Consider the following 26,927-nt stretch of genomic DNA (forward strand, 5'->3'; position numbering starts at 1 on the left):
GTAAGGTTGATCAAGTTAGAATCTAAGTTACGTCACAAAGGTGTTAGTCGAATTAAGAAGCCTCGGTATGGAGGATTTTTTTGCTTTGGGCCAACATGTATTTATATGTTTTATATCATGAAATAGTGGTGTTTGAATTCTCTTTGCTTGTTAACGATCACGGAATTTCAACACTTATGTGAATGTGCGTCGTGCAATATACAAGTATAAGGATCCGCCCATTTGATATTTTGAAAAAATAGTATGTTCCAGAAAATACTGAAAAAATGCCTCAGGTTTTGAAAATAAATAACTGTCCGCTGGTAAAACAAATACTGTATGTTTTGAAAACAGTGACCGCAAACCTATTCTGTCTGCAATGAGAGAAACTCTTTCATGGTGATCTGTAAAGTATTTATAATTAGGGCACGTTGTGCCAGTGGTCTAAGGTGGTCGAACTCTCAGACAAGTCTCCCGTAACTGAGGCGCCGAGCTCCGATCTTATGATCGTTCGTACGAATCCACGATGCCTACTGATTATGTCTACCCGCGTTAGAAAAAGTACCGTACACCCCTCCCAGTTTTCTCTCTTTATCCCTCTATTCCTCCATCTATCGTCACTCCCACTCCCTCTATCTTGCACTCTCTTTTCCCCTCTCTCCCATCTGTCTCTCTCCCCTCCCATCTATCTTGCGCACTCTCTTCCTCTCTCACCCATCTCTCTGTCTCTCTCCCCTCCCATCTATATTGCGCACTCTCTTCCTCTCTCACCTATCTCTCTGTCTCTCTCCCCTCCCATCTATCTTGCGCACTCTCTTCCTCTCTCACCCATCTCTCTGTCTCTCTCCCCTCCCATCTATCTTGCGCACTCTCTTCCTCTCTCACCCATCTCTCTTTCTCTCTCCCCTCCTATCTATCTTGCGCACTCTCTTCCTCTCTCACCCATCTCTCTGTCTCTCTCCCCTCCCATCTATCTTGCGCACTCTCTTCCTCTCTCACCCATCTCTCTGTCTCTCTCCCCTCCCATCTATCTTGCGCACTCTCTTCCTCTCTCACCCATCTCTCTGCCTCTCTCCCCTCCCATCTATCTTGCGCACTCTCTTCCTCTCTCACCTATCTCTCTGTCTCTCTCCCCTCCCATCTATCTTGCGCACTCTCTTCCTCTCTCACCCATCTCTCTGTCTCTCTCCCCTCCCATCTATCTTGCGCTGTCTCTTCCTCTCTCACCCATCTCTCTGTCTCTCTCCCCTCCCATCTATCTTGCGCACTCTCTTCCTCTCTCACCTATCTCTCTGTCTCTCTCCCCTCCCATCTATCTTGCGCACTCTCTTCCTCTCTCACCCATCTCTCTGTCTCTCTCCCCTCCCATCTATCTTGCGCACTCTCTTCCTCTCTCACCCATCTCTCTGTCTCTCTCCCCTCCCATCTATCTTGCGCACTCTCTTCCTCTCTCACCCATCTCTCTGTCTCTCTCCCCTCCCATCTATCTTGCGCTGTCTCTTCCTCTCTCACCCATCTCTCTGTCTCTCTCCCCTCCCATCTATCTTGCGCTGTCTCTTCCTCTCTCACCCATCTCTCTTTCTCTCTCCCCTCCAATCTATTTTGCACTCTCTCTTCCTCTCTGCCATCTCTCTGTCTCTCTCCCCTCCCATCTATCTTGCACTCTCTCTTCCTTTCTACGCTCCCTCTCCCTTGCCCCTCTTTTCTAATATATATATATATATGACACACACTCTTTCGGAGCAGTGTTGATTCCCTTAACTGTGTCAGGATACCATGTTCCTAAGTTCGAATCCCAGATTTGCCCGCACGTACTTCACACGGCGCCGTGAAATTACTGAAATACAGTTTACAGCGGCGTAAAACTATCCACTCACTGACCCAGCCATCGAGGTAAGACAGAGGGTGGATCATGTCGAACTTATAAACTGAAGAAAACTCAGTTGCGACAGCAGACAAGCCCCTTACGCATAATGCTGACGAAGTGAGGTAGATTGCGGATTGCGGTGTCTAGGCAGAACAGACAAAGCGCATGAGCTTCAAAAACACGGAGAGCTGATTGTTGGATAAACAGATCACGACAAATAGTATAAACTTATCAAGTCTGCTTGGTATTCGTTTGGAATATCCTCTTCACGTCCATGCCAGGTTCAAACGTTCCGACCATTATGCATTTGGGGCTGGTCATGTGACCCCTTTTGGAAACCATACCATGTGTTATAGATATACGGAAAGCTATTGGAAATGTGCAGTCATGCATAACTATAATAGATCAAAACCACCAAATTAATGATTTTACAGCCATTTGAAGTTCTAACAAAATAATCATATTTTTTCAGTGATGATGTCTGTCAGTAACATCATATACTTCAAGACCAACATCGAAACTCCTAACAGTAGGGTGTCTGTGGAAAGAGCAGATCCTGGGCAGTAATTTCAAATATAGGCCAGGGGAAGAAAAAGGGAAAAAAGAGTGGGAAAAAGTCCACGCGCATACATTTAAGCTGGCCGGTGTGTGCGCAGAACGTTTACCCAAGTTCCAAGTACATTTGTGAGACCCTAAGGGTATCACCTCTGTGACTGCATACTAGAAACTGGTATTTTGACCTATTTCAAGGGATTCAGTCTGGTACCTCAGATACGACCCTCATTCCAAAAAGGTTTGTTGCAACCCCCGACTGTCCTAAGGATATGGAAAAGGGGCATTGTGACGTTAAGCTGGAGTTTCACAATACGAGTAAAGGATCGCGAGGTTACTCGTGATTTCGCTGTAGATGTCTTGATTTACCACATTCGTGACCAACTCGTGTTCTTCCGGGACAAGCCGAATAGCGATCATTCATGCCCCTCTCATGGACATTTTTGCGACCGGGTTCCGTCTTAGCGCAAATGGGCTTACCTAAAACAATTGTCAAATCGTTGCTCAGTGGTTCTCATATATTTCTCAATATATTAGATATATTTCAGATGCAATTTAAAGCACATCGGAATTATACAGTATGATTGAACACATATAATTGTGTCTTAGGTACATTTTTAGATGCAAACATATTTCTGAGGGATTTTTTGACGAAGAACTTGAAATCATACACGCATTCTGATTTGTTTGTCGTATTTTCGCACATAACATTCATCGATAGGGGACGGGTCTTCTTGCAGGTTACGCAAAGGGGCGAGTGGTGACGAATGGATTTACCATTGCAAATCGGACTTGCTTCTACAGCGATTATCTCCCCTAGTATGATATATATCATATACACACACAAGATATAATTGATAAGACGAGGAGAAACCCTATGCATCGACCAATAACGATTCTACATCGTTAAGCAAGGTTTGTTTCTGAGTATATATATTTTACGACCTGTCATTATGGTTGAGTATTACATTAGAGGTTTTAACAAACACCTACGTGTATTCAAATGTTATTAAGTGTCCAAACTTAATATACCTGTTAAGTTAACATTCAGAAACGTTGAAATAAATCACCAGCGAACAGCACACTTACAAATCTAAATTTAGAAACAGAGTACACTCAAACACCGTTGTGTCGAACTTTGATATGTCGAACGTATGATTGTCTCGAAGTGAAAGCTTAGTCCTTGCGCATTCCTGCTTTATTCATAATTTTCGGTTATTTCGAACCTCGGATAACTCGAAGTATTTACGGAGGTTCCTTCAACTGGTACAACATTGTATGGCTGTGCGTCTTCAGTATGAGATGGGGGCGGTCGGGTAGCCTTGTGGTTAAAGCGTTCGCTCGTCACGCCGAAGACCCGGGTTCGAATCCCGACATGGGTACAATGTTTGAAGCCCATTTCTGGTGACCCCCGCCGTGATATTGTTGGAAAATTGTTTAAAGCGGACTAAAACTAAACTCACTCACTCACTCAACTGGATCCGTCCCCAAATAGCCAAGTGTGCATACCTCCAAGGACACCTGTAGTCCAATAACACTTAATGTTAACGGTATTGGTTTCTTCAGCTATAGGTATACTTGAAGACAAGAAATATACACAGACAACGCTATAATGGGGAAGCCTTTAGGATTAACGCGAGAGAAACCAGTTAAGCTGCAATGAAAACATTGATTGGATTGACATTGCGAGTGAGCTGACTGGGAGAGTTTGGTTTGGTTTGTTTTTTTGTTTAACGCCGCACTCAACAATATTCCAGCTATATGACGGCGGTATGTAAATAATAGAATCTGGACCAGGCAATCCAGTGATTGACATCATGAGCATCGATCCACGCAATTGGGATCGATGACATGTCACTTGCTTGATAGAGGTACACGCATCAGTACCGAAACAGCGCATTGGAAAATGAGGAAGTTAACATTCATGTCAACTCTCAGACCGTCTCAGTCAACAAAGGTATGTAGTTGTTGAATAACCATAGGGTCACAACGAATCGGGCAAGTGTTCTTCGGATGACAATATGAAGACACATGTGCGGAGGACACTCCAATTGATATAAACAACAGAACTTATTTTTAAAGTCTAAAGTATTCGAAGAAAATAATCTCTTGGCGGAAATCTGTTTTATTTATTAACACAGTCCATCATGGGAGGTCTCGACAGACAGTATGGTGAAAAGTATCCAAGCCTCAAAGTGTTGCTAGTCCCGACTATTGCTGATATGTCTGATAGCAAAAGACGAACTGATGAGATTCTGGATGTCTAACCAATCGATCAATAATTGGATATCACTGGTTGTAGACACAGCAGAGTATTTAGTTATCCCCGCGCATTATTGTCCAGGCATTTGCAGCCAAGGTTGATAATTAATCAGCTGAATAAAACTGTACGCTTCGCCCCATCAGAGTTACACTTTCTAATGACCTAACAATGGAACATTTTGTTTTGAACAGAAGATGAAACAATTTCTTGGGGGAAACGATGGCTAATGAAAGATAAATATTGAATTACACGTGGCAATAATGTTAGTAAAGTACACGACAAGGAAATGAGTTTTGAACAAAATGAAAATATATTTGAAAGCCAATGTGCAAAATAATTATTTTTAAAAATAATCACCAAAATATCTTGGCTTTGTATATGGATCCAGCACGTTGCAATTTGTTCAAAGTGTTGACCGAGTCTCGTGAAAGCAAGGTAAATTATACCTCGACAGATTTGGTTTCTAGAGGTAATACGGGACGTATTTAGTTTAGACGTTGTGGGCAAGGATCAATTCAAATTACCCAACCAACGTTGATGTAGCACTTATATTACACATTATTAAACATACTCCCGCTTGAACATACACAAGGGATATAAGAAAATGTTATCATAATATTAAGTGGTATTTGACAGTTCCGTTAATCGCAAATTATAACCGTTCTATCTATCGTTTAGCTTGTTGAGTTTGTTAAGTCATCCTGCAAGAATACTTCATGTGGTGGCGTTTCAATAAATTTATATCCAAAAAGCATGTTGTTGCTCTGACATAATACAATAACATGACTCCAAGTAGAATTTCATATAAGCCTTTACGTAAGTAGGATTTGTCTGAGACAACATTGAATCGTATCCAGGGAAGCAAGGCTTATTTGTCTTCTGTTGCCCCAGACGTTTAAACCGACAGTGATTGCTAAAACGTATCAGATTCATCTTCAGATTTGAAACCACACAACAAGGTAGCTCAATCGATTTCACTCCGGCAGACAAGCAGCGGAAACTAATTTGTTATCATTTACGTTAAATGACCTCACAACTTTCTGGTCGCTAGCTATGGAAATATGAACAGAAATGCATAAAGAAGTCCAAACTCATTTCGCAGCTGGATTGATAAGTAGTAATTCGAATAAGAATATGTTGACATGTTGAAGCAATTTATCTAACTTGGCTTTCCGCTGAATAGTTACGCAACGGTTGTAGCTTGATTTGCAATGTATTTGCATTGCTTCTCCAATTTGACATATCACGATTTCTATAAATATTACAATGAAAATCCGATGCTACATTTTTCTGACTGCAAGGGTAAATGTGCTTGGTTGTATTTCAAAGCAGGGATAGTGTTGTATTCTAAAAGGTTTAGAAACGAGCGTTCGCTGCTGTGTTTTATTTACGTACGATGTTGCTGGTATCGAGTGTATGTTTGTGTATGGAGACTGCGAGAGATGAGGTTTCATATAGCGAGACGCTCTTCGATGACAGCACGATGAGGTAGCACGAGATGGCCGGAGACAATGGCAACCAGTGTTTGATATTCTATTTCGCCTCTGAAATAGACATGCTTTAACTGTAGCATCACGTTCAGTGGTGGTAATATTGACTGCACCCCTTGAAGATGTAGTAGTATTTGTAACATCACCCTCAACAATAGTGGTAGTATTGACAGCTACCTCTACAGTTGTAGTTTGGTTGCACCCTCTACAATAGCGATAGTATTGCAGCGTCCTCTACAGTTGTGGTAGTTTGGTTGCACCCTTTACAATAGAGGTAGTATTGACAGCGTCCTCAACAGTTGTGGTAGTTTGGTTGCACCCTCAACAATAGTGGTAGTATTGACAGCGTGCTCTACAGTTGTGGTAGTTTGGTTGCTCCCTCTACAGTTGTGCTAGTATTGACAGCATCCTCTACAATAGTGGTAGTATTGACAGCGCCTTCTACAGTTGTGGTAGTTTGGTCGCACCCTCTACAATAGTGGTAGTTCTGACAGCGTCCTCTACAGTTGTGGTTGTTTGGTCGCGCCCTCAACAATAGTGGTAGTTCTGACAGCGTCCTCTACAGTTGTGATAGTTTGGTCGCACCCTCTACAATAGTGGTGGTTCTGACAGCGTCCTCTACAATAGTGGTAGTATTGCAGCGTCCTCTACAGTTGTGGTAGTTTGGTTGCACCCTCTACAATAGAGGTAGTATTGGCATCATGATCTACAGCTGTGGTAGAACTGGCAACTTCCTCTTTAGTTGTGCTAGCATAAGGTTGATATAGGTATTTTGAGTATGTTCTGTAACAGCGTTCTGTAACAAATGATGATCTCCAACAGAAGAGTGCCGCGTCCCTACATCCATGCCAAAAACGTCCACATTATCTCTTTCTGAAAGTATGTTCTGTATAACTGCTTATGTGGCTTATTCCGGCCCAAAACCTTAAGCAAGACCACAGAACGTTCAACGGATCCGCAATCTCATACAGATCGCAGTTACGTAATGAACAAAGAAAAAAACCTACGCCTGTTTACGTAGATAGATAATATAGAGAGCTTGAGTAAAGAGGAAGGGGTGCATTAACGCAATGAACACGAGCCTATCAATCCCGCTTGAAGCAAAATGAATCGATTTGATAGACGCTCGCTGAAAACCTGCCAGTCTTTAATCGGGTATCAACTCGAGAACAACTTATCTCACATTATTGTCAGTACGTCTGTTAAACATTTCGTGTTGTCGAAGATTACATTCGAAGTTTCAGCTTCATCAATGGCGCATGTATCTTTATGGTAACATTGAATAGCTATTGTATGATTTAAAACGTGTTGGAAGGAGTCTTGTGGATAAAGGCCATTTCGTTGACCTTTTCAGGGCTTATTTTTGCCAAAGCTGATATAAAGCAGTTCATAAGAGCAATGTCCCAAACCGTGTTATATAATCGCACGTTTTCGTTAAGTCCTGGTCCTAGGCCTTGTGATTCGTCAACACATGATGTGGTCGGAATCGTACAATCGACTCTGCTTACAGCAGATATTTCTCATGATCGTAGAAATGGTTTGTCGCTTTCATTTTGTAATAACAAACCTCAGCGCTGGTGTTTTTGCTTTACAAATTAAATGATAAGTAAAGTTTCAGAAAATTTGCTTGACACACAAGAATCTCGTTGATAAACCTGATGATAGATTTCTTTGTGAGAACGTGTGCTGGACTACCATTAACCTGGCAGGCCATTCTGCACTACGAATTGCCGATCCATGACACGGATGTTGTTGCGACGCAGGAAGTCCTGTGTCAACCTTGCTGCGTGGGGCTTTGTATTGTCCCATTGAAAAACAATTGTCTTTGGACGTCTGGCATGTAACGGCAAGAGAACTGGTCGTTAAGCGTTTTCGACGTATCGCCTTGAGCGTTGAGGTCTCCCTGGATGACCACTAACTGAAACCGGACGTTGGTACTTATTTCACCCTAAAACATGATTCCACCTCCTCCAAAACGATCTCTGGCGAGGATACAGTTAGTTGAACAACATCCATCCTGGACGATCATCCCTAAAGGTCAGGTTGAAACGGGATTCATCTAACACAATTACGTCACTCCATTATATGTTCCGGATTTTGCCATCATTGGCCACCCATTGCGATGAGGTCGACAGCATCGTATCCCATGGGCAGTAAGACGTCTTCGGATAGTTTGTTAACTGACGTTGCGTCGTCTTGCTCCGATGATCCGTTGTGCAGTGTTTGTGGCCGTGTGTTATCTGCAACGAAAAAGCAGGACACGATGCAGTGGTGTTGCACAGCTGTTGTTACAGGTTGCGCACCGGGTTGAGGACAATCGTACCAGAGACGTTTGACGAAGTTTTAGTCGACTGATAGTGGCTGGATGCACGTTGAAATGTCGTGCAACATCCAGCTGTGCACTTCCGGTGAAGCATTCCCATGGCATGGTACGTGTCGGCGTTCGTCAGTCGTGGTATTTCTCTGTTCTAAACACGGTGGAAGAGTGGATGTGCATTTAAAGGACCTGGTAATGTATGTGAACAACATAAACCGTACAACATGTTGCGTTTGCGAGTTGTGACACATGTTTCGTTCTTAACATCCATGGCCATGAACAAGGTTTGATCTTGGTTTCGAATCCTTACACACACCGCACCTTTGTCTTTTACAAATCCCTTCCTCAGACAACTTATTATATGGTTATGTACATAAAACATCGATTGCTGTATTTCAGACATAATATAAAATGTCCTTTTAAGTAAATCCAGTACGGACATTGAAATGGTAAACATTAAGTTGACAAAAGAGTTGAGGGTCAGATATAAGGGAATTTAGAATTGCCATGAACACGGTTAACAATAAGCTTACAATACTGATGAAGGTCAGTATCAGAATGCAGACTAATATCTTCGTCGTGGAGGCGTCCCATACCTTGTGTTGAATTGAACTTATCGTAAACTATTCCCGTTGACAGGAAGCATAGGGACACTCTCGTGTCTATTCATACAAATTCTGACAAGACTGTATGCTAAGAGCGATGACTTCAACTTTGAAACTGTCAAATTTCCCTTCCTGTTAAGCAATATTCCAACAACTTCAGCCTCTGGTGGCTTCATTTCACAACATCTGAAGTACAATCGAAAATGCTTTTTCTGCAAGATTTTTGCTCCAAAGACATTTCCAAATGGTTAAACCGACGATGAGCTGAACTTGGCATATCCAAATGTGACGCTTCAGTGACTAAAGCGAAGTCTGATGCGATGCCCTCTTTTGTTCCCGTCAAGGTTCCCATGAATACACGCCTTCGGATGTATTTGTGACGCGTTAGGAATTTTCAAACTCTTTTGCCAACATGAATTGCCTCCGGTCAAATAGGACTCTGTATTGCCTGTTAACGTTACTTCCTTTTAATCAGAAATCACAAACACTAAAATACAATGACCGTCAGCAGCCAATAGGTTGCTGGTGGTCTGTCTTTATGTGTTTATGCACAGACATTAATAAGACTGTAGACAGCAATGTAATGTCTGCGTATCATAAATCACGTAACGTTATCGTTATATAGTTCTTAGTCGGAAGAGACAATATAGAGTCGGTAGCTTGGATTCCATACACATTTTTAGATACATACAAGAAGACTATGTGTCAGGGAAGCACATGAGTGAGTAAGTGAGTGAGTTGGGTTTAACGCCGCTTTTAACAATATTGCAGTTATATCGCGGCGTGTCAGCTTAATGTGGGAGGAAAGCCCGAAGTGATGCGGGTCCCAGGCGTTTACCACTTCGGTGAAACCCACGAACACGAGTATGGTGCTGACAACCTAGAAACATAATCAGGGCGAACCGGGATTCGAACCCACAATCATAGGTTTCTGGCGTGTCCAAGGGATGCAACTCTGCACAGCGAATCGCGCCGCCTTAGACGACTGGGCCTCCCGTGCCCCCTCAGCTCATGATGATATTACTGGTGATGTTGATGCCCTGAAGCACCTAGCCTAACTCTAGCTGAACTCTTCGGCTCTTGAAACAGGGTGAAGTCATGAATATAAGCAACAGTAAGTAATAAGAAGTGACATCACTACACAGCTTGTTTAGATTGGCTGAACGTAAATGTACAATGCGATGAGGATTAACCATGGTGATTAGCCTCTTGCAATTTAGTGATTCTAGATATATACATGTACAATTCTGTTTGAAGCAGGACGGTACACTTCTGTCCGTTTAGATGAAAGACGTTGTTTTAATAGTACGAATTTGGTGGAAGTTGAAGGTCATGTTTTAATTATCTGTCCCTTGTATAATAATATCAGAGATAATCTTTCCTGTAATGTAACCAGATATGCACAGGTTTCAATTTTAAAAGAATTGTAGAAAAAGTTTTATAATGTCCCGCCTAAATGTATAGATTGATACTGCCAGAACCTGCTACAAAATTAACAAATTGCGCAGGCAAATGTAAATACAAAATGCCTACAATTACAATCATGTTAATTGTTATTTTAACTAGTAGATTTATTATCATGTAAATACAAAGACATTCCAGTCTCTCATTACTATGTATAGAGTGGCTTAGTACAAAGAAATGAGTGAATGTATGTCGGATTGTTTCTATATGATATGTCCTGGGGTGAGATTGTAATAAAATATATGTATGCCTGTCTGCACATGTCATGGCTACTTGGTTAATAGCTTTTGGAATTATAGTAAATTCAGAAAATGGTTATCCTGAATCAGCCACTCCGATAACGTATTCTTAATAATTTCGTTTTGTGCAGTCAGAGTATGACAATTGAAATTGTGTACCCACATGCGACATTCGTACATATAGTTATATGTTATGGATTAAAAGTGAGCTTGGGCAATATGCTGCCACGAGGATGAGGTGGTGCGAATTACCTCCCTTACATTGCTGCCAATGTGCACTGAATCACCAACAGGTTTTTCGGTAGTGCCAGCACAAGAGATTTGAGTGCGCATGCGTGGTGTATGCAGTGACAGCTCGTCTGCCGATATACTGTGCCGTTATCACAGTAAGGTTATAAATATAACATGAATAATTAAACGGCAGGAGATACTGTTTTATAACCTTCAATGATAATAGCAGTTCACTGAAATTTCTTACCTCATTCCGTTGTTTCAGACACGACAGCATATGGATGTTACTTGTCTACCGATTACGCAATGGCGAGTATCATTTCACTATTGACAAATACTTATGACGAATTAGTTACGTATTTCGACAGTGAAGGTAGATATTACAAATAGAAAATATTTAAAACTCAGCGTTTAGGTGTGAAAATTATTTATATAATTCATATGCCTACAGCGATTCGCGCACCTGGAAATGGCACGTCATGAACCATATAATTCGGTAACATGAATTTCGTATTTTAAAGTATTTCTGTAATGTAGTTACTCACGCAAAGCAATATCAGTTATTATTAGGTATAATGAGTCATGGTTAAGCCAAACATGGTGAAATTATTAATGTCTGCTTAAAAATAACATTGTATCATAATAATGTACATAACCATAAAAATTAGCTAGTTAGATATCAGAGTGCGAGAGATTCTCAGCGGAATCAAATTATTGATTGATTAGATACACTTTCACTGATTTACCCACCTTAACCAGAGTGAGTGAGTGAGTTGGGTTTAACGCCGCTTTTAACAGTATTCCAGTTATATCGCGGTGTGACAGCTTAATGTGGGAGGAAAGCCCGAAGTGATGCAGGTCTCAGACGTTTACCACTTCGGTGAAACCCACGGACACGGGTATGGTGCTGACAAACCTAGAAACATGATCGGGGCGAACCGGGATTTGAACCCACAATCATAGGTTTCTTGCGTGCCCAAGGGACGCAACTCTGCACAGCGAATCGCGGCGCCTTAGACGACTGGGCCACCCGTGCCCCCTAAGCACATGATATAACTGGTGATGTTGGTGCCCTGGAGCACTTAAGCCTAACTCAATACTGACAAGAGGGATACTTACCAATGGTCAACTTTCCCTTTATGTCGAGTAATATTCCAGCAGCTCCAGCCTTTGGTGTGTACATTTAACAACTTTTGAGGCACAATCGAACATGCTCTTTCTACGAATATTTTAAAGAGCGTCATATGACTCTTACTCAAATGTTGTTTGATCAAGGTTACAACATTCAAGGCCTCAGTTAAGCTTTAAGAAAGACATTTCCAAATTTGACGCATCATTACCAAAAATGATATCCGATGCCATTCCTTATTTCGAATAGGTAAAACATGTTTCCGTGTTTTTTTCGGGTGACCAGTTGACTTGCTTTTGCGGGTGCCACAGGATACGCATACAATTTCGCGTACGCCTGGTGTCATCACTATTTCATGGTGATTCATGGACGCGTGCTCATGATAAGGTCAGAATCGTACGACTGACTCAAAGATTGGGCAGAGATTTCATGTGAAGATGGAAAATATTTTGTCGCGTTGAGTGTTATGACCTGTTAAGTAAAATAACACCCCCTTCGATCATCGCGACCGTGACGCGAAGTTGTCGCGTGCAGGTCGCGATCGATGGAGCGTTTGTTTTAAACAGTAGTGGCCTTGCTGCGTATCTATCAACGTCAAGAAATGGGAACATATATCTATGAATTCAGTACGATGATAACCAGAAAAGGAAACGCATGACCTAGATGTCTACGTAAGATTGGCTATCACAGCGTGTTGATGCTGAATCGTCTGTATGTATAGAGCAATGATCAATCACTGTGTTTATTCCGCTATATCTTGATATCCGTATTCATGACCAAATCCTCCCTTGTGTTATGTCAATATTGGAAGCTGTAAAACAGAAACATTATCCACTATTATTTACAGTTATACGTTAGTGATAGTCTCAAGCCCAATTAAAGCCATTCCGTTGTTAACTCAAATGATGTCTTGTCAATGTTTCAAACACATTAGGAGATTTCAGAACACAGGCATGTTTGTTCGGGATGAAGTTACTAAGCCCTAATTTAAAGAATATTGGTCCCACATACCTGTGGACATCTCGTGGATCCTCATGTGCCCCTGAACATACCCAATTACATCTTTCGTGGAATTATTACCCATCTGGAAAGTCCTTGGCGATGTTTTAAGAAGGCGTCAGGAGGGTTTAAACTATAATTTAATAGCCTTTCATAATAGCGGCCACTGCACGATTGTCTCATTCACCATCGTTACTCTGAAACACTCTGAGAGCGATGTCTCTCCCACCCTGTCCCACGAGGATGGTCTTGGGAACGTTACTCCTATTTCAGATTAATCCCCCAGCTTTGTAGTTCATCATTCGCCGTGAAGACTCAAGGGGCAGCATAAGGTTTGGAGCAAATCAAACAATCGCGTGTACAGCTTCAATTCTCGGCTTGCGCCCATTTGCAGTTATTTGTTTAGTGCTTAGATACGTACGCGTGTTGTTTGGTAGCAGGGGTTCTAAGAGTCTACATTGCTTCCTCTCGGGTGTGCAGACCTTTCTCGACAAACAACGTTAACTTTGTCTTGAACCACTGGTACGGAAACTTGGATGCTTAGATGCTAACATGACTGTGAATTACCTCATGTTACCCTCCAGACACAAGCCGGGCTTATTCAATGATTGGTGTCATTGGGAGTGAATTCAATGCCTGTTTAGAGTATCCTCGATTCTAAATCTGTCACAATATATTTCGGGTTGCGTTTCTGATCCGTTTGAAAACGTCTTATGTGATTGCCATATCATTTGAATATCATCATGCATGTGATTTAATACGCCAGTGACTTGGAAAAGAAGCATTCAAGTGAAGGAAAAACGTAGTCAAACAAATATTATTCAGACGACTTCGACTTAAACATTTAAACACAATTTAACACGAGCCTTTGGCGTTACGAGCGAACGCTTTAACCACCATCTCTTAATACATCTTCCTTATGAATCTTAAAAAAAACTGTTTGAGAACAAGTTCCAGAACGCATTAAGCACAACAAAACATCAATGAGAGTAGCCAGTGTTTCGTAGTTGCTGTCTCCTCCTACGATTCCGTCTCCTCCTTTTGGGTGGATAGCCCTTCATGATCAGACTCGGGTTCGGCTCCACTAAGGTACAATGTGTGAAGTCAGTTCTTGGTTTCTACCGTGGTAAGAGGTCCCTCAAGCAGGATGGAACCTTACTCAGTCATTCATCCAGGTTCGATTCCCAACATTTGCTCAATACCCTATCGATGTAATTGTCTTTAACTTCACTTGGTCTCAAGGGGCGGTCGGGTAGCCTTGTGGTTAAAGCGCTAGCTCGTCACCCAGAAGACCCTGGTTCGATTCCCGACATGGGTACAATATGTGATGCCAATTTATTGTGTCCCCCGACGTGATATTGTTGGAATATTGCTAAAAGCAGCGTAAAACCAAACTCACTCACACACTCACCCACTTCCGTCTCAATATCAATTATTTATTCACATTTACTTGCCTGTCACCGGTGTGGATGTAGGCGTGACTTTGCACTCACAGAGGAAATAGCAACATTAAATGTTCACGAATGTCCAACATCGCTAAAATTACGACATAACAAGCAAAATGTTCTCACATAAACTTGACTCTTCGATGTGCACATCGATGTGCATTGACTGCCGGGTAAAGGAAAGTATACACCCATGATTGGTGTGGACCAAAAATTAAACAAACACGAAATGGTTAATCGATAATAATGTATTTGATACGTGTATCATAGTTGTGTTTTGGGCCTTAAATAAAATCTATTTTTAAATGGTGTTACCACAGCATGATATAGAGAAATATATTGTCCTGCAGTCAGCAGTTTGGGTCGTATTTTAAGATAATTAAAGCGACAGTTGCCCAGTCAAAATAATACCGAAAGAATTTGAATTCTATAGTTTGACTATTTTTGAGAGACTCTTATGGTCGAGAAAGATTTACTTTTGTATCAATTAAATGTAACAATAGCTATTCCTTTAATTCAATTGACGAATGGAACGGAGCCTTTTTTATTGATTATTATTATCATTATGGTTGCTGTTGTTGTACTTACTGTTCCAAGCAAAGTTACACTACTGTTCAGAGCAAAGTGTCCCTCCAACTTGAAATTGGAGGAGGATTCACACCCTTGGTTGATGTAATATTTTTCACGTACTCAGTTGACGTGCATCAGTTCTTCTCTTTTCAAGCAACTCTGATGCCCAGGCATTAAATTGTCCCATTGGGGCTCATTTCTTATCCAGCCACGAGACCAGAACAGAACCTTTACACACTAATATAATTACGGAATATCTTTTAGCGTGATTTATGAATATAAACTTTTCATTGTTTAATCTCAAGGTGGAATACGTATGATAATCTGTAATTATAACGTTTCACAAGGAACGCAATGAATGATTTTATCCCCCCCTGCACCCCCCCCCCCCCCAAACACACACACACACAAGGGTTTACTATATCAGTCAACAATTGATGGTATGAGAAAGAAAACTCAAAATCTTTTGCTTAGTGGATGGGTGCTATGTAATTGATACTCCAAGGCGGTTATGTTAAAGGACGTATAAGCTTAGAAGATTGCCCAGACGTCTATACAATACATTGAGAAGAATAGAAGATGGTGAGGGAACAAATGCGGGGGAGTACGGAGTCGTCTTGACATGCGCCGTGACTCCATTGCAAACGCCACTTAATGTCGCTTCTGCGCATTTAACAGGGTTGTGGAAGTCTACAAGGCCTTCCAACTGCCTCGGTGTGATTAACATTGCTAACCTCCTAATCTCCATTCTTACTACACACACTCGGCCTCAGGTTAAAATACGTCCCCAACATTCTGGCAACTTAATCAGATGAGACTTAACGACTTGGCTGATTGCGTTGTATCGTGCTTCGATGCATGTATCGTTGTTCATGTTTTAAGTCACTGGTGCGCCTAATTCAAACATAAGCGTTACAGGCCGCCGGGATATAGCTTGAACATTGAGAACTGCGACGTTTAAAAACTCACCTACTTACTAATCCATATCACCGCCACAATATCATCTCCAGAAAAAAGCCTCCATATCATCATCGCTATGACCCCTCTGTATGTTAATCTATGTGACCCATCCCTATCTTCTTCTCTACGCCCCCTCCCTATCTTCATCTCTATGGCTGTGTCTTCATCTCTATGCCCCTATCTTCGTCTCTATGCCCCTTCTTATCTTCATATCTATGTCCCTCTTTGTCTTCATCTCTCTGTCCCTATCTTCCTCTCTATGCCCCTCCCTATCTTCAGCTCTATGCCACCTCCTTATCTTCATCTCTTTGACCCTCTCAGCATCTCTATGACAATCCCTATCTTCATATCTATGCCTCTCCTTATCTTCATCTCTATGCCACCTCCTTATCTTCATATGTATGCCACCTCCCTATCTTCATCACTATGCCACCTCCTTATCTTCATATCTATGCTCCCTCCCTATCTTCATCTCTATGCCACCTCCTTATCTTCATATCTATGCCACTCCTTATCTTCATCTCTATGCTCCTCTCTTCATCTCTATGCCACCCCCTTATCTTCATCTCTACGCCCCCTCTCTATCTTCATACCCATGCCGCTCCTTATCTTCATCTCTATGCTCCTCTCTTAATCTCTATGCCACCCACTTATCTTCATCTCTACGCCCCCTCCCTATCTTCATCTCCATGCCACTCCTTATCTTCATCTCTATGCTCCTCTCTTCATCTCTATGCCACTCCCTTATCTTCATCTCTATGCTCCTCTCTTCATCTCTATGCCACCTCCGTATCTTCATATCTATGCCACTCCTTATCTTCATCTCTATGCTCCTCTCTTCATCTCTATGCCACTCCCTTATCTTCATCTCTATGCTCCTCTCTTCATCTCTATGCCACCTCCTTATCTTCATATCTATGCCACTCCTTATCTTCATCTCTATGCTCCTCTCTTCATCTCTATGCCACCCCCTTATCTTCATCTCTACGCCCCCTCCCTATCTTCATCCCCATGCCACTCCTTATCTTCATCTCTATGCTCCTCTCTTAATCTCTATGCCACCCACTTATCTTCATCTCTACGCCCCCTCCCTATCTTCATCTCCATGCCACTCCTTATCTTCATCTCTATGCTCCTCTCTTCATCTCTATGCCACTCCCTTATCTTCATCTCTATGCTCCTCTCTTCATCTCTATGCCACTCCCTTATCTTCATCTCTATGCTCCTCTCTTCATCTCTATGCCACTCCTTATCTTCATCTCTATGCCACCTCCGTATCTTCATATCTATGCCACTCCTTATCTTCATCTCTATGCTCCTCTCTTCATCTCCATGCCACCCCCTTTTCTTCATCTCTATGTCACCTTTCTATCATGATCTCTATGCCACTCCTTATCTTCATCTCTATGCTCCTCTCTTCATCTCCATGCCACCCCCTTTTCTTCATCTCTATGTCACCTTTCTATCATGATCTCTATGCCACTCCTTATCTTCATATCTATGCTCCTCGCTTCATCTCTATGCCACCCCCTTATCTTCATCTCTATGCCACCTCCCTATCATGATCTCTATGCCACTCCTTATCTTCATCTCTATGTTCCTCTCTTCATCTCTATGTCACCTCCTTATCTTCATATCTATGCCACTGCTTATCTTCATCTCTATGCTCCTCTCTTCATCTCTATGCCACCTCCGTATCTTCATATCTATGCCACTCCTTATCTTCATATCTATGCCCCTCTCTTCATCTCTATGCCACCCCCTTATCTTCATCTCCATGTCATCTCCTTATCTTCATCTCTATGCCACTCCTTATCTTCATCTCTATGCTCCTCTCTTCATCTCTATGTCACCTCATTATCTTCATCTCTATGCCACTCCTTATCTTCATATCTATGCCCCTCTCTTCATCTCTATGCCACACCCTTATCTTCATCTCCATGCCATCTCCTTATCTTCATCTCTATGCCACTCCTTATCTTCATATCTATGCCCCTCTCTTCATATCTATGCCACCTCCGTATCTTCATATCTATGCCATTTCCTAATCTTCATCTCTATGCCACTCCTTATTTTCATATCTATGCCCCTCTCTTCATATCTATGCCTACTCCGTATCTTCATATCTATGCCATTTCCTAATCTTCATCTCTATGCCACTCCTTATCTTCATCTCTATGCCACTCCTTATCTTCATCCCTATGCCACTCCTTATCTTCATCTCTATGCCCCCTCCATATCTACATCTCCATGCTCCCTCCCTTTCTCCACCTCCATGCCACCCACTCCCAATCCACATCTTCATCTGTCGTTACATCAATGCATCAAAAAGGGTACCGGTTAAGAAAATAGGTCAGCACTGGCCGTGACTAAATGGATCGCGCGGTCAGGCTCAGTGACTTGACCCACATTGTATGTGCCAAGATCACAGTGTCAATGTGAGACATCATGTTGTTCTAATAAATGTTTTTTCCCAAAGAGGGGCCATGCAGCAGTCCATGCACATCCTCTACCAAATAATCTCTTTCTCCTCCACACGATCACAGGTCCTCGTGTTTTCGTCTTCGTGTCCTTGAAGGGTTTGAAAGGGGAGGGAGGCGTCGGGAGGGGTTGTGACGTTTATTTTGTTACATGCCGTGTTTATCGAGGACGTACATGGATGGGGACACACAGAAATCTTTTCCTTAAATATATAAAGCCATTCTCCTTGCTTTTCCAATTTTGTTTCCAATTTCCCATGGCACGAAGATGTAAAGCGATAATCATTGAATCCCAGCATCACAGGGATCATAGATTACGACAATTTCCATCTGATGTGGCAATATTTCTTAAATAGCCCACAGTTGGGTTGGCAGTGCCATTACAAGGATATTTAGTTGCTTTATCCGTATAATGAGAGATATTAGGCAACATTTTAACGATGAAGGTTGAAATAACAGCCAAAAACATATGTAGAAACCGCCGATATCGGGCGCCGCATTTCGCTGTGTACAGTTGTGCCAGACATCTATCATCGTTGGTTCGTATCCCGGTTTGCCATGATTATGTCCTGTTATTGGTAACAACTACAAACGTTTCATGCTAGGACAGAATGAGTTTATTAAACTTCTGTTTCCTCTTTTTCATTTTGTGTTTCTACCAATTACAACACCATACACTGATTTGATTCACTCTAAAAGACGTTCAACAAGTGCATCTTCTCTTTTGGTATATCTTTTGGCATACGCTTCGACAACATCTGTAATGATTATAAAGTTGTTATTCAAGCTGTTCTCGATATTTGGTCAATATTTAAATAATCCATAACAAAACATGGTACTCGTTGTTACCTTGCCTAGTGCTCGGTATCGAGGGAATGAAACAAGGACTGGTAGGCTAAGAGTCAGTATGATGGAGTAGCACTATAAAACCGGCATTAGTCAAGACGAGCAAGCAGCAATAATCCTGAACTCGACGCTTAACCCCATTTCACCTCACCTCATTAGCAAATGTTGCTAATGTCGCTTGATTTCTTTAACTGGCACAACATATAGTCTTGTCTTAACTTTCTGCAGTCCCAATGGTACATGTACCTGGAGGAGGGGCAACTTCCAAATCTATAGTATCATTTGGCCTTCGTCCTTTCCTGTGACCATGATGTTGGCAGTTGACGTTTGAACTTTTGACAGTTGGACACATTTATGTTAATGTCTATAATGTACATGGTTGTTGACTCGAATCGATAATTTCTGTTGTTCCTCCCCAACATAACTCAATGCACAAATGGTACATTCAATACAATAGAGCTTGTTTTAAGTTTGTCATAACAGTTCTTCAAAAGGTTTTTTGCATTTCGTTTTAGCTGTAAAGTTATGTTTGAATTCAGGATAGGAAAAGTTTTGCAATATTTGCCATTTGGAGAAACACTGAATGGCAATGGGTTTCGAAAGATCAATGTCCTCAAACATTGCTGAACATTTTATTGGTGATGTAAGTACACAGATAGAGTTCATGATTTCTCAATCACTCGAGATGATGCCACAGGTTTTGCCTCATAACATATGCAAGTATGAAACAATACAATATAAAAACATAAGAATGCGTCATGTATTATTCATGTCGAAAATAATAATAAAGAATAAAACATGACGTCGACAAATGTACATGATTGCACCAAATGTAACACACAATTAGACTCAACGGAGAAACAACAAAGCGTTAATCATCACTGCGAGTATTCATTTTTATGTTAATGACAAAGAACATGATTAATACACAAACTCGTCGAGCAGAAGCGAGAACAGCGGACACATCAGGTCGATGCTCTGGATGTAAATAGCTCAAGTATTTGGGGTTCGTATTGATATTTTACTTTATACATCGTACGACTTCGTTACAACCAGAGTTGTTTTATGTGTAGGATGAACAACACGTTGGAAACTTCGGGAGTGCCGACACGTAGGCAGTGACCGGTTTGTCTCACGCTTGAGCCATTCGAGAGATAATATGATTGAGATAATAGGTGTGGGGATAGGAATTGGGGTGGGGGTGGGGGGTGGGGATGGGGTGGGGGTGGGGGGTGTGGGGGGGGGGGAGGTGGAGTCAGAAGGTGTGTGTGTGTGTGTGTGTGTGTGTGTGTGTGTGTGTGTGTGTGTGTGTGTGTGTGTGTGTGTGTGTGTGTGTGTGCACCTGTGCCCTACAATTCGCTGTGCACAGTTATGCCAGATACCTATATTCATTTCTTCGTATCCCGGTTTGCCGTGATTATGTTTCTGGGTTTGTCAGCACCGTCCCCTTATTTCACTCATATAAATAACAGCTTTTACATTCCCAGTTTTCCCTTATCACACCTTTTCCTATCCGGATTAAAGAATGGCAGGTTCGGAGATATGCTCCTTTGAATATATATTGCTTAGGTAAAATATAGCAGTATAACCGTCAAAAGTTGGATCGAGAAAACCAAGCTGAAAGTGTTATCGAGTCTGGACAGATGGCCTTTCATTCTATACCGAACAATGAAATCTGAACACATATCACTTTCTAAAGCCGGTACTATATAGAGAATCTCACCCGAGTTTCTTTTGATATCAAATATATCAACACGAGTTGATAAAAGTGGAAAAATCCGAGGCTTGCCGAGGATTCTTGCCACTTTTATCAACGAGTGTTGATATATTTGATATCAAAAGACACGAGGGTGAGATTTTATTTATCATCCAACATCATTCTTTCAACTTTTTCAATTTGTAGACAGTAATTAGCAGTGTCTTCAGTGTAAAAAGTACTGCAAACAGCTTCAGTAGCAGAGCCATTAGTGATGTCATTTGATTGTGACGTCATGGTAACCAGTGACGTCACAATGGTCTGCAAAGCATTGTGATGTAATTTCATTGCAGCGATATCTACAGTGTAGATATCGCTTGATCTCATCCAAGCGATATCTCCTGTGGGAGCCAGTTTTGGATGATAAAATTATTTAAACACATTTTTACAACAATATTACACAACTTGTGAGCTATAATAATCTGAAAGAGCATGCTCTTTCTACGAAGAGTTCAAATTTGACTATTAGATAGTGATTCATAAACACGTGTTCTTTATACAGTCGGAATCGTACAATGGACTTCTTATAATGACGGAAAAGATCCTCTCGCATTTGTTGAATGACCTAATGTTCTACCAAAAGCAGCAATCATCCATTTGTGGATATAAACCAAACATAACGTGGTAGCAACGTGGCTGGCTAAATGTTCTAAAGTGCCCCGATTTATCTGATCATATAGACACTTACACTGAGCTTCAGTCCAGACAATTGAATTTAGCCTCTCTCAATTAGATATCCTGGTACAAGGGCAGTACGTCTTCCAGTGTTATTTTGCAGTCACCAACATGAACCCTGGTCCTGTCAGCCAATGCCTTCTAGGTACGGAAAGTGAACATAAATACGTAGGTAATGACTCAACGTCTGCTGAAACAAATACACACGACCTCAGCTATATTGATCTGGTGACAAGTATAAGCCTGGAAAATGTTAAGCAGCACGGCTTCGGTATAATAATGTTCACATTGAACGCCACCGGTGGGGCAGGATACGCTCATCTTATCGCGAACACCTGGTATCATCATTATTTAGATAGTGTTTCATAAACACATGCTCATGAAATAGTCGGAATTAATTTATCGTAATCTGCTTTTAATGGGGAACTCTTGTGGATATGGACAGGGTTGTATCGTGTGTATTTCATATATTGAACATTTCGATGTATGACATTGTTTTCATTCATATTTGATAAATGCCATAGATAGTATTGTTACCTGGTGATACGTTGGTACAAGAACACCATATGTTTCTTCAGATAGTTGCAAGTATTATATGATGCAAAGAGGCAGAGGAGACCATTCAAACGGCAGTCAAGTAACAATTGAGATAATCAACAAATGTGTTTCATCAGTCAATTAAAACAGCATACGTTTTACAAGATACATCTTATGGAAATATATAGTAAACCGTGATTTACCTTTTCCCAGGTGGATATGATAAATTACGTGCATGGTTTATTGGAATAAGAATATCTATTTACACTCGTGTCTTGTCCAACAATAAAACGTATAGACAGAAATTCACACTTCACTCACTACACTACACTTTTATTACTCTGTATTGTGCAATTGCGACCTCCTTGTTCTTAGAGACGTCATGCCAACACCGCCTGTTGTGGTATGTTCATCGATATGATGCATGTAATATCGCCGATGATACCCGTATCAAATACATCACCGTCGAATAACCATTTCTTGCTTGTTTAAATTTTAGCCACGATTAAACTTGGGTGTATACAGTTTACAGCCTCAGGTGCATACTACAGATCAGTACGAACATTTATCTGGTCAAAGATACTTGGTGTAGATCACCCAGGCCATATTCCGTAGTAACATAGTGGCTTGGGCAAGCTTCCACCTCCTCAGATACAGTTGGTAACTGATCCACGGTATTTCTCCACACGAACTGTTGTAATCATGGTTTATCCAGACGCGTTGGTTAGCTGACCAAGCATTTCTCGTCCGGTTACATTGGTTCACCAACCAGTTTGTGTCTTCTCAGATACTTTGGCTTATACCTGGTCAACAGACACAGACGATCTGATCAAGCATGTGTATCATTATTAATAGTCGTATTCCCAAGGTACAGGTTACTTGGTTGAGCACACAACTCACCATAAATAGTAGTAATATATTCCTAATTACACAGATTAATTGATCAAGCATGCATCTCACGATAAATATTTTTTTCATATTTTCTTTGGATGCACCAATAACCTGATCAAGCACACATCTCATCATAGTTAGTAGCCATACTATCCCCAGATAGATATATTCAGCATTCTACAGCCGCATTAGTTACACGTGTCTCCCCAGATGCACTTCACAATGAATAGCTGCATAAATTCAGTTGATAAGTTGATATTGGATCGAGCAAACAGTCACCATGATTCGTGGTAAGATGCTCCCTCGATTACGTGACCAAACATTCAGTTCATCTTTAATAATATGAATACATAAATGTCACTTATGACTCATCACACACTCCACAGCTTTATTACGTACGCGTGATGTCTCTCTGCATGCACTTCGTGTCGTCAACAAAGACAGCGTAGATCGCGGGGTATATATGCTAGTAACTCTCTCAGAAATGTAGCCACTGAATTGAGCGATCATTTCTATCTGTAGATAAACGCTTGGTGCAACACACAAGCCAGTGACAGAACATTTGTAATAGACACTGTCTCTTTGAGTGTGATTTAAGTGTGACTGTTGGAACACGAGCTTCATTATAACAGGATGGATCTGAAAAGGTACTGGATCTACAAAGATATCAACAATCTACAAAACAAAGAAGAAATCATACACGTGTGAGGATAAGAATGCGGAAGAGAATTTCATTAGAATGAGGAAGAGGAAGAGAAAGAGAAAGAGGATGATGATGATGATGAAGATGAGGATAAGGATGGGGATGAGAACGAGGAAGAAATGAGAATGAGGTTGAGGATGACGATGAGAATGAGAATGACAAAGAAAATGAGGTTGAGGAAGAAAATCAGGACGAGGAAGAAAATGAAGATGAGGAAGATAATGAGGATGAAGATGAGAATCAGGATGACGATGTTGAAAAAACTAACGAAGAGAATGAGGATAAGAATGAGGATGCAGAAGAAAATGAGGATGAGGAAGAAAATGAGAATGAGTATTAGTATGAGGAAGAAAAACAGAAAGAGGACAAGGAAGAGAATGGGGATGGGGATAGGGATAAGGAAGAGAACGAGGATGAAAATGAGGAAGAGAATGAGGACGAGGAAGAAAATGAGGATGAGGATGAGGTTAAAGAAGGGAATGGGGCTGAAGATGAGGAAGATTATGAGGATGAGGGGGCGAATGACGATGACGATAATGAATTGAATGAGGAAGAGAATGAGGATGAAGGTGAGGATGAGGATGAGAATAAGGAAAAGAATTTATGGTGAAAATGTGGAAGAGAATGAGGATGAGGACGACAGTGATGATAAGGACGACAGTGAGGATGAGGACGAGGGAGAGGATGAAGAAGATAATGAGGAAGACAGATGAGTCCCTTATTCGTGCTAGGATCCGCTGATTGTTGGTTCGGGTCTGATTGTGATCCATGGTTTGTCGACAGCATATACATGAATTCCACATGTCATAATAATATAAGCCTATAACGAAGTTATCTTACCGCCATGTTTTTAATATACAACAGTTTGAAAGCAGAGTCCATGGTACGATTCCGGATGTATGTTTATCATGTTTATGAATCACGGTCAAATAGTAATGAGAGTATGCTGGCTCAACACTTCACCTGTAAAAACACGGGAATAATGGTACAAGTCAAAGTACAGACTTGCAGTGGACATTTTTGTCACTTATGCGTCAAATTTGGAAATGTCCTCCACAGGAAGACAATAAAACCCTTTGAAAGCTTTAGTTTTCAAAATCACGACTACAGTACAAGGAGTGATTATCAGCAACAGATGTATCTGTATAGTGCACTCTGCCATCATATATACGTCAAACAAATAAACGCTTTTGTCCACACTGGAAGTATCCTCAAAAGAATACCTCGAACGCCTGTAAGTGTTTTGCCAATGTCTGGCTTGGATATATCAGAGACCGTTCTGGTCGTACTCCCATTCCCAGGTGAGTGGAATGTCAGTGCCAGCAGAACTGACATATACCGTGAACTTATACAATGAGGGGATTGCCTAAAAGTCGGGCCAAGAAAAGTCGGGCCGGGCCGGGCCAGCGGGTAATACTAAAAATGGATTGCAGAATAATAAAACGAAACGCGCATATCTAGGCAGATCTCAAATGTCCACAAACGTATAGTTTTGCTCATTTAATTGAGTTTGAATAAAAATGCACCTTCAACAATGTAATTAACTGATGATTATGACTACATACCGTGAGTCTCGTAGAAAAGTCAGCGTCTTGACTGTGTATTCTTTGATTAGAATGCTTCTCACCGACCTTAGCGTGTAGGGGTGTGATGTCCTGGGCAGGAAACGACAGTGTTTTGACTACTCTTCTTTCATTAATTAACGTGTTTAGGTAATTAACCTTTACTAATTCGTGTTAAACCAACACAGGATGTTTTCTGGAAATGGATATTCTCGAATGTCAAAAGACTGACACGACACGTGTTAATAACTGACCAAGCACTTCTAAAGTTCCTAACATTATTTATATCTAAACACTAGTATTTTATCTAATTATTTACCACTTTATTGTCTCATATTTCAGTAGTTAAAGAAAACACAGAACTCAAAGTGAAGCCCTTTTCCCTCTACATTCTCAACATAGTCTCTATCAGAAGTGTTTGGCTTGTGTTGGGTCCGACTTGGCCCGGGCGGTCAAAATCAACTTTAAACACACAGATGTATCTTCAAATGTGATTAAATCTATAGATTAGTGTTATATCTACCTATACACCAATTTATAATGTCCAGGTGTATCGCATTTAAAGAAATCTGCGCCCTTAAAGTGAAGCATTTTTACTGTATTTTCTTTAAAAAATCCAAGTCAGAAATGTTCGGTCCGACCTGGCCCGGGCTGTTAAAATCAACTTAAACCTCACAGATGTATCATCAAGTGGATTCACATCTATAGATTAGTATTATATCTACCTATACACCACTTTATAATGTCACAGATTGCAGTATTTATAGACAACAAGGGGCTCGAAAGTGAAGCCCTTTTCCCTCTACATTCTCAACATAGTCTCTATCAGAAGTGTTTGGCTTGTGTTGGGTCCGACTTGGCCCGGGCGGTCAAAATCAACTTTAAACACACAGATGTAACTTCAAATGTGATTAAATCTATAGATTAGTGTTATATCTACCTATACACCACTTTATAATGTCACAGATTGCAGTATTTATAGACAACAAGGGGCTCGAAAGTGAAGCCCTTTTCCCTCTACATTCTCAACATAGTCTCTATCAGAAGTGTTTGGCTTGTGTTGGGTCCGACTTGGCCCGGGCGGTCAAAATCAACTTTAAACACACAGATGTATCTTCAAATGTGATTAAATCTATAGATTAGTGTTATATCTACTTATACACCACTTTATAATGTCACAGATTGCAGTATTTATAGACAACAAGGGGCTCGAAAGTGAAGCCCTTTTCCCTCTACATTCTCAACATAGTCTCTATCAGAAGTGTTTGGCTTGTGTTGGGTCCGACTTGGCCCGGGCGGTCAAAATCAACTTTAAACACACAGATGTATCTTCAAATGTGATTAAATCTATAGATTAGTGTTATATC

At 41.2% G+C, this 26,927-nt stretch overlaps 2 protein-coding genes and 1 pseudogene across 2 annotated transcripts in view; all 3 read left to right on the forward strand.

Moving 5' to 3' along the window:
• Positions 1-26,927, forward strand: part of LOC124146379 (glutamate receptor ionotropic, NMDA 2A-like) — a 208,535-nt gene that overhangs the window by 65,834 nt on the left and 115,774 nt on the right. The gene's annotated exons all lie outside the window — the stretch shown is intronic.
• LOC124151769 lies at positions 22,787-24,349 on the forward strand (annotated as a pseudogene).
• Positions 24,342-25,333, forward strand: LOC125378059 (glutamic acid-rich protein-like; the record flags this gene model as incomplete). The annotated part of the gene is made up of 1 exon (XM_048392866.1): positions 24,342-25,333. A coding segment is annotated over one exon (267 nt), but the record flags the coding sequence as incomplete, so codon positions are not given.

This window comes from Haliotis rufescens, unplaced genomic scaffold (genome assembly GCF_023055435.1).
Source record: "Haliotis rufescens isolate VD_foot unplaced genomic scaffold, xgHalRufe1.0.p SCAF_11, whole genome shotgun sequence".
Lineage (NCBI taxonomy): Eukaryota > Metazoa > Mollusca > Gastropoda > Lepetellida > Haliotidae > Haliotis > Haliotis rufescens.